At 42.6% G+C, this 9,437-nt stretch overlaps 1 protein-coding gene across 4 annotated transcripts in view; it reads right to left on the bottom strand.

Moving 5' to 3' along the window:
• Positions 1 to 7: 7 nt before the first annotated feature.
• The window catches only part of UBXN4 (UBX domain protein 4), a 29,249-nt gene continuing 19,819 nt past the window's right edge, over positions 8 to 9,437 (bottom strand). For all 4 annotated transcript variants that reach the window (XM_073305356.2, XM_073305358.2, XM_073305357.2 and 1 more), the window contains 5 exons: positions 7,748 to 7,875; positions 3,784 to 3,886; positions 3,088 to 3,219; positions 1,968 to 2,176; positions 8 to 586 (listed from right to left, as the gene is read on the bottom strand). In XM_073305356.2, coding sequence (XP_073161457.1) covers positions 448 to 586; positions 1,968 to 2,176; positions 3,088 to 3,219; positions 3,784 to 3,886; positions 7,748 to 7,875 — 711 coding nt within the window. In that variant the 3' untranslated portion in view covers positions 8 to 447. The remainder of the gene's footprint in view (positions 587 to 1,967; positions 2,177 to 3,087; positions 3,220 to 3,783; positions 3,887 to 7,747; positions 7,876 to 9,437) is intronic.

The raw sequence follows: 9,437 nt of genomic DNA, 5'->3' as shown, positions 1-9,437 counted from the left end.
TACAAAATTGTTAGTTTTTTGAAAAACAGTTTATTGAGTGCTTGAGGATTAAAAACTACAAGGTTTTGCTGGCAGTTGCAGAAGCAAGAGAAAATTAAACATATCTGATCTGCTACCTAATGCTTCTGACACACTCAGCTTACTCACTCACTGGCCTACCAAGAACTTCATATTAATGCTGGGTCTTAGACTGCTGTAACAGAATCGTCCTAGATTAAAAAATGCCTTCCAAGATGGCAGTAGGGCTAGTAAATGCTGATAGAAGTTTCAAATGCTTTAAACTTTTACCGTATTAAATAGCATAGCACTTCAGTTTTGTATTTCAGTCATGAAATAAAGTATTATATAGTTCAGGCAGTGTAACCCATAAGCCCCACTATCCAGCAGAACTTTTAGTTTCATTAAATCAAATAAGAAAAACAATGATTATTGCCCAGTTACTCAAAATTACATCTGTTGAGTGGAATTTCCATTCCAAGTATTATTTTCGTCTTCTCCATCATCTTGAGTCCTCAATCTGTAAATTTTTCCTTCTTTTTTAAAGTCCTCCCCCCGCTTTTCCAGTACTCGTTTCCTGACTGCTTGCCTAGACAAAGAAAATTCAATTTAAGAACAGTTTCCATAACAGCAATTGCATTTATATTATGTTTTTCTATGCCTCTTATTTTGAAGTTGGCTTTGACTGGAACAAAGTTGCAATCTATTGCTTTCCTACAGACCACAGAGCTCAATTTAGCTGAAAATATTTGTGACTTTAGGAGCCATGCAGATCCTCCATCTGTAATAAATGTCTGCTATGGAAATGACCAACAAACCAGCCTTAAGTAGTTGATCTGATAGTGATAGAAAGCCTTTGCAGCTGCTGGGGGTAAGGAGAAGGTGAAGCAAATGAGAATTTCTTCAACTTTCACATAAGGTAACTTTCCTGTACAACCACAGTTTGAGAAGAGTTGAGGGCAGTATGAAAAAATGGAGGAGAGAGAACAGACTAGGAGACAGTTATCTGATAGTCTGGCACTACAGCACTAACTCTCCCAGCCATTTTATTCTTTAAAGCAGTATTTCTCAAATGCAGCCACCAGGGGCTTTGTGGCCACAGCCTACTGGGCTGTGATGGGGGTGGAGGAAAGCAGTTGTCACGCCTTGGTGGTGGTTGCTGGGGCTTCCAGTTGTGCCCTGCTCCCCTCTGGAGACACCTGGGGCACAATGCTGGAGGAACAGGCAGCTGGTGAGTTCCCCACCTTCCCAGGGTTGGCATGGAAGACCAGCTCCAGCCCCAGCTGCCTGGCTTTGGGTTCTGTCCCCTGGCCCCTCCCCGATCCAGGGCTGAGTGAGTCTACTGTAAAAGCAATACTTATAGGTTTGTTACTATCACTTTTCATAGCAGACTTACTAGCTAGCAATAAATAAATTACAATGTTTTGGATGTGTATTTGTGCATATTTATTTGTTTTTCCTAAAGGTAATTAAGTATTTTAGGAAAAAGCATGAGTAGCCACCAGCAAGAGTTGGTGGCTGCACTCTGAGGCCACCAAATAATTTAGCCTGAGAATCCTTGCTTTAAAGCTACTGATTATGCAATAACACTCAAACATCCTTAATGCAAGACTAACTAGCTCAACAGGGCACAAGTTCCAAGGTATAATCAAGAGCCTGATAGATGGCTGGGTTTGAGTCATGAATTCCCCTGTTACTTCTAAGACTGCCTGCCGAAAGCTTATGGCCAATTAAATGTTAGTCTTTAAGGTGCCACTGGACTCAAGACAGATTAAGAGACTTGGCTTAGCCACCCATTTCCTATGTGATCTTGGGCAAGAACTGAACCCATGTCTCCAAGTTCCAGTCCAGTAGCTGATGCACTAGACTAGACCATCCTTCCTACCTCACTGTGGGCCAGCAGCAAGGATGTTTAAAAAAAAAGATATATGCAGTTTTAGCCCTATGGGAGACGAGTCAGATCTGCTTACCTGCTTGGCTCCATAGTGGTAGATGGTGAAGGATTTGAATGTTCTTGTTGATGTCCTGCTCTTACTGTAGGTTGCGAGGGGGGAGGGCTGGTAAATAAGAAGTTGCTAATAAATCTCCAGCCAGCTATGAGTGGATACAGTATTATGCCCAAGAATTTCCAAAGATCTCCACCTGATGCCTGTACTACTGAAGTAGCAGGTCTTCCCGCCTATTCAAGAACAAAGGAAGTTAAGACATTTTAAAGAGCAACAGATTTAGACAGGATATTTGACATACTACTGGTTGAAAAATAGCTAAATGCATATATGTAGTTGCTCAAATATTTCAGTTTGTCCTACATCTCCAATTCCACCACAATGACATAATGTGTGCTGGAAGTGAGTTCTGGGCACTGACTATACAAATGGGCAGCTGTCAGCTTAATAACTTAGAGCTGAATAAACTATTTGTGAATATTTTTCAAAACATTCTGCACCAGGTCTCGCAGTGACTGAGGAGTGCTACTGTAAAGGGTTGGCTGAGTGACTATGGGAGCACAGCAGGGAAGCAAGAAGGCAGTCTGGTCACTGGAGCCAGCATAGGCAGCAACATGCTCATGCTTTGGCATTTCACTACCAGTGCTGTATGGTGGTGATTTTGTGAGAGGCATTTTCATTGCTCATCCATGGGGTTTAAAAATAATACCAATTTAGTTTTAAATGCTAGCCTGTGTCTAGGGCTCCATGAACATTAACTTAATTGCATTACAAGATGGCTAAGTGTACTAGGGGAAGAGAAAGAAAAGGCAAGGGTGCAAGTCTAAATTCTAAACGAATCTGTTTTAGCAGCTTCTAACTGTTAAACATATTTACTTTCAAGTTTCCTAAATCCTGAGGGATTTAAATCTCCATTACAAGCACAAATCTCTATACAATCTTAACTATGGAGTTGTAACTGATGCCACTAATCAACAGCACACCATGAGGAGAGTCATCTTTCCAAACAGACAAAAAAATCTTGACAAAAATGTATTAAAGAATTACACTAATTGCCTAGGAAGGGTAAGATAAAATAGACATTTAAGTCTAAACTGTACCTGTAATGAAAGATACAATATTGTACTTATTCGTGAATACTTGCCGGCAACAATACTATTGAAGCACTTGGTGCAAGCTCTAGCTCCAATAATTTCTTTCCATAATCTTCTTTGGTAAACTCCCTTCTGGGAAACATTGTAGCCAATGAAAAATTACCGTAAGTGTTGCCAACAGTCTGTAAGAATGCAACAAGTTAACATTTTTATATGGGTTATAACTTACATTCGAAGTATGAAGAGATTTGCCTCTTCCAATATGCTTTCCTATAACAACCCCACGGTTCTATTTCAAAATATGGGAAACCTTCACATAGGAAAAGTGCATGAGTTTTACATATTCGATTTCCTCTCTCGTCACTCACATTCTTCACTGGGTAGAATGGGTCTTCTCCCAAAAAAGAATTAATGCTGCTCTATTAAATAGACAGTAGGTGGTGCTGAAAAGGTTGCAATCAGAGCCCTCACTGTAAACAACAGGAAGGGAAAATGGAGTCCCTAGACTGGTGGTCAGACAAGCAGACAACTATGTGCCAGCTGTGAACCTGTTTACATTCAACATCCGGCAGCCTTTAAAGTCCATCTCAGCAGTAAGAGGGAGTACAGTACACAACTTTGAGCCCAATATTAAAAAAATTCAATTTCTAAAAACAGTGGTGAGTGTGTCAGTTGTTATGGATAAATTTAAGTGTTCTGGGATTACCTCTTCTGTAACTTAAAAATAAAGAAGACATTAAATTTACCTGTGCGGCAAACTGCCTAGCTTCTTCCAAGGGGGCTTCAGAAGGAAACTGATTAGTGAAAGAAGATCCATCTGGGAGGCGGAACTGAATTCTCGCTATAGCACTGTGGGAGACATTTCACTTTTAGTCAGTGCACACAAGAATTTCAGTCAAGTGTCCTTTAGCATTCAAATATAGAAAAGAATGGTTACACATCCCTAAGTTATTAAAGTCAGTCAGTATAGAGCCACAAATCTGGGGTGCACAGGACCGAAGGCTGGAATGCTCTGGAAAATAGTAGTCAATGTATCACACATACACTCCTCAGAAATGAGCTTTAGGCGCAAGGTTGTATGAAAGGCCAAGAGTTCCAAACCGTCCCCCCACTCACTTTCTTCTACTTAAGTCATTTGATTCCAAAATAGGGATGGAGGTTAGATCTGTGTGAACAATCTACTCAAAGAGAAGGGTACTTACAGTTCAGTGTTGTCCACATGCATTCTATTGTTGGTACATGTGCCAGAGATCAGATTCTTTTGGGCAGCAGTGTTTGCTGAGGTAGCGCCTGCACCCTAGATGTCTTTGTGCTTCAGACCCAAGACATGAAGAGCAGGATAGGCCCAACCATCCCCCACCATCCTTCGCCAATACAGAATCCCAGGGGAGCAGCGGGGAAAGGGGAGGGGTCATGGAATCCATGTGGACAATACATCTCGAAGAACCTGCAGGGTTCTTTCATTCTTTGAGTGAGTGTCTATGTGGATTGTTGACTAACAAGCAGTTGTCTGTTTGCTTGGAGGTGAATATTAGAAGTCCTTCTTAAAGCATGACTAAGACGACAACTCTACCAAAGCAGGCATCCAATCTGGAAGCCTCTACCAAAGAATAGGGTCTTGTAAATGTGTGAACTGAGCTCCATGTAGCTGCCCTAGCTTTGAAAACTAGGGACACTCTTCAAACAGTAACAGAACCTGCCTGAGCTGTAATGTAGCTAGATGTATCTAACCTGGCCAACTCGTAACATATCTTTATACAGTTAGATACCCATTTAGATAATATGAAAATATTTCCTGACCTCTACAAAGCAATAGATTAAATGTACCTCTAAATGATTTTGTCCTAATCAACATAAAAGGACAATGAGCTTCCCTCAAGATTGAGTGGGGCTTATGGAAGAAAACTGGGAGATGAATGAACTAGTTTACATGGAACAACTGTGGACAAGAACTTGAGATGAGGTCTGAGAATGACCCTGTCCTTATGAAACACTATGTAGGGGGGACCCACCCTGAGGGCCTGAATCTGCCATACTCTGTGAGCAGATGAAATGACCACTAAAAAAAAAAAAGGCAGTCTGCATAGATAAGTGATAACAGAACAGGTTGCTAAGGGGAGATCCATCAACACTGCTAATAATTTAATATTCTCAAGTATCATACTGAGGAAGTGGGCTCTGGAAGTGGTGGAATAACACGAACAAGATTCCTCAAGGTTCCAAGGAACATTACTACTGTAAACTGGAGGGAACAAGTGATAGCAGAGTGATGTACTAGATGGCCCTATTATAGAGCTGATTGAAAGTCCAGATTGCTTCAGAGCTAGAAGACAGTCCAGTATTGCTGAAATGACTGTTGTCAAGGTAGAGCTTCTATCCCTTCGAGCTAAACCAGCACTACAAAAGTGGAAAATACTAGTGTAGATGCAAAAGATACTGCTGGGCTTCTAATTCACATAAGTAAATATAACAGACATTTTACAAAAAGAAAAGGAGGACTTGTGGCACCTTAGAGACTAACCAATTTATTAGAGCATAAGCTTTCGTGAGCTACAGCTCACTTCCTCAGATGCATATCGTGGAAACTGCAGCAGGCTTTATATATACACAGAGAATATGAAACAATACCTACTCCCACCCCACTGTCCTGCTGGTAATAGCTTATCTAAAGTGATCATCAGGTGGGCCATTTCCAGCACAAATCCAGGTTTTCTCACCCTCCACCCCCCCACACAAATTCACTCTCCTGCTGGTGATAGCCCATCCAAAGTGACAACTCTTTACACAATGTGCATGACAACCCCTCAGACAGAGACAAACACCTACAAGATCTCTGTCAAGCTTTCTTACAACTACAATACCCACCTGCGGAAGTGAAGAAACAATTCCCAGAAGTTACCTACTACAGGACAGGCCTAACAAAGAAAATAACAGAACGCCACTAGCCGTCACCTTCAGCCCCCAACTAAAACCCCTCCAACGCATTATTAAGGATCTACAACCTATCCTAAAGGATGACCCAACACTCTCACAAATCTTGGGAGACAGGCCAGTCCTTGCCTACAGACAGCCCCGCAACCTGAAGCAAATACTCACCAACAACCACATACCACACAACAGAACCACTAACCCAGGAACTTATCCTTGCAACAAAGCCCGTTGCCAATTGTGCCCACATATCTATTCAGGGGACACCATCACAGGGCCTAATAACATCAGCCACACTATCAGAGGCTCGTTCACCTGCACATCCACCAATGTGATATATGCCATCATGTGCCAGCAATGCCCCTCTGCCATGTACATTGGTCAAACTGGACAGTCTCTACGTAAAAGAATAAATGGACACAAATCAGATGTCAAGAATTATAACATTCATAAACCAGTCGGAGAACACTTCAATCTCTCTGGTCACGCAATCACAGACATGAAGGTCGCTATCTTAAAACAAAAAAACTTCAAATCCAGACTCCAGCGAGAAACTGCTGAATTGGAATTCATTTGCAAATTGGATACTATTAATTTAGGCTTAAATAGAGACTGGGAGTGGCTAAGTCATTATGCAAGGTAGCCTGTTTCCTCTTGTTTTTTCCTACCCACCCCCCCCCAGATGTTCTGGTTTAACTTGGATTTAAACTTGAAGAGTGGTCAGTTTGGATGAGCTATTACCAGCAGGAGAGTGAGTTTGTGTGTGTATGGGGGTGGGGGGGATGTGAGAACCTGGATTTGTGCAGGAAATAGCCCAACTTGATTGTCATGCACATTGTGTAAAGAGTTGTCACTTTGGATGGGCTATCACCAGCAGGAGAGTGAATTTGTGTGGGGGGGGTGGAGGGTGAGAAAACCTGGATTTGTGCTGGAAATGGCCCACCTGATGATCACTTTAGATAAGCTATTACCAGCAGGACAGTGGGGTGGGAGTAGGTATTGTTTCATATTCTCTGTGTATATATAAAGCCTGCTGCAGTTTCCACGATATGCATCTGAGGAAGTGAGCTGTAGCTCACGAAAGCTTATGCTCTAATAAATTGGTTAGTCTCTAAGGTGCCACAAGTCCTCCTTTTCTTTTTGCGAATACAGACTAACACGGCTGTTACTCTGAAACCAGACATTTTACAAAATTCTGGTAAGTCCTCTGCACTTTTACATACTGATGAAAAAGACTGATAGATAAGCACAGTCAAGCTGCATGATAAAATCCTCTCTTTTTAACCTGAATCTATGATCTTACTGCCTATCATAGAGCCTAGGGCCCTAACCAGCACAAACTAGATGTCCATAGAAATAACGCATAAGTGAAAATAGGTGATGTAAGAAAACAAACCTGCTCCTGATAATAAAAGAAAGCCACATGTCTGTACGTACATCAAGTAGAAAAAATGAAAAACGGACAATAAGCTTCTCTAACTTAATGCACAGGGGGAAAAAGTTGTTAATTCTGAATAAGATTTCTGTTTATTCCTGATCATATTATTTATCAGTCTGAGAGCCTCCATGAATAATGTGCTTCAAGCAGATAACTAGAAAATACACATATTTCTTGAAAGAATCAACAAGCTTACCTTACATCAACAATGTTTAATCATTCCAGCATAGTGTTATCTAGTAGATTAGGCTCCGGTAAAAAAGTGTCTACTTTAGAGACAAGGCTAGTAGTTTGCTCACCTCCCTCCCCAAAAATACACATTTGTATACTGGCACACTGTTCACCTTCTTTCCTTCTGAGAGGCTTCTCTTCTAGCTTCCACTTCAGCCTGCTTAGCTTGTTGAGCTGCAGCTTTTGCAGCTTCTACTTCTTCCTTTGTCTTTGCAAAACGAGCTGCTCTTTCAGCACGATCCTTTAATGCGACAAACACAAATCTGTTAACTTGTGCTGTAAAATGTGTGTTAATACCTGTTCAGACAGAGTAACTGACGCAATCTGCAATTAAAAATTTGCTCTTGACAAGAGCCGAGGAAGGGGGAAAAAGAGGCCAAGCCAGTCATGTTGCAGACACTGCAGGAGAGAAATACCTCCCCTCGCCTAACTGTTCAGCCTGTATCTTGTTATTTGATAAGTTATTCATTCTACTGAATACTGGAATTCAAGCTTGTTCGAATTTTTCTAAAACAGATTTTGGTATAACACTAATGCAAGCCCTAATTTCTAATCACAGGAAGTTATAATGATGAAGTTCTGAGAATCATCTAGAACAGTGGTTTTCAAACTTTTTTTCTGGGGACCCAGTTGAAGAAAATTGTGGACACCCATGACTCAACAGAGCGGGGGATGAGGGGTTTGGAGTGTGGGAGGGGCTCAAGACTGGGGGTGCAGGCTCTGGGGTGGAGCTAGGTATGAAGGCTTTGGGGTGCAGGAAGGGGTTCCAAGTTTGGGGGAGGTTCAGGGCTGGGGCAGGGAGTCAGGGCTCTGGGGTGGGGCTGGGGAGGAGGGGTTTGGGGTGCAGGAATGGGTTGCAGATTTGGGAGGGGCTCAGGGCAGGGGTGCGGGGTTGGAGCGTGGACTTACCTCCAGCAGCTCGCGGTCAGCAGTGCAGCCAGGGTGCAGAGGCAGGCCCTGGAAGCGGCCAGCAGCAGGTCTGGATTCTAAGTGGAGGCGCGCAAGCGGTTCCGTGCAACTCTTGCCCGCAAGCATCGCCCCTCCCCAGTCCTAGGAACCGGCCAATGGGAGTGCGGAGCCGGTGCTCAGGGCGGGGGCAGCGGGCAGAGCCCAGTGGCCCCCACACCTAGGAGCTAGTCCTGCTGCTGGCTGCTTCCAGGGCGCAGCGCGGTGTCAGAACAGGTAGGCACTAGCCTGCCTTAGCTCGGCAGCACCACCGACAGGACTTTTAATGTCCCTGACCAGAGCAAGGCGACCCATTAGTGAGTCGCAACCCACAATTTGAAAAACACTGATCTAGAAGGAGGCATTTCTATTGGTTGAGATGTGACTATTCAACAAGAAATGTTTTTAATTTTGAAGGCAACTGCGAAGATGTGGGGTTCAAGGTGATTTCACGCCATCTCTCTCTGCATTTCTAAACCACATTTAACAGTATGTAGCCACTCTTGTGCCCAGCGATGCCTCTCATGATAGTCTCCATATTGCTCACGTGATATTCAGAGAAGCTCTGGTATCATTACTTTCGCTCAGAGACAGAATGAGAAGAGACACATCACTAGACTTTTTTTAAACATATAAAATTATTATTAGGGAACTAAATGCACAAAGTACTAGTAACCAATTCAAAAAATAGCACATCTCTCTCATGCCCCATTGAACTTGTTCTGGTCTCTGCCATATGCTGAGCTAATTGCTGCTTGGTATGTGAGAAAAAGGAACCTTTTGCTTTTGTTTGTGTGCACAATCCATTTTCAATGGATTTTTGTATAAAGAAAAACAAATTCTTGATTGCAAACTGAA

Source organism: Lepidochelys kempii, chromosome 11 (assembly GCF_965140285.1).
Source record: "Lepidochelys kempii isolate rLepKem1 chromosome 11, rLepKem1.hap1, whole genome shotgun sequence".
NCBI classification, from domain to species: Eukaryota; Metazoa; Chordata; order Testudines; family Cheloniidae; genus Lepidochelys; species Lepidochelys kempii.
This window is presented reverse-complemented; position numbering and strand designations above follow the sequence as displayed.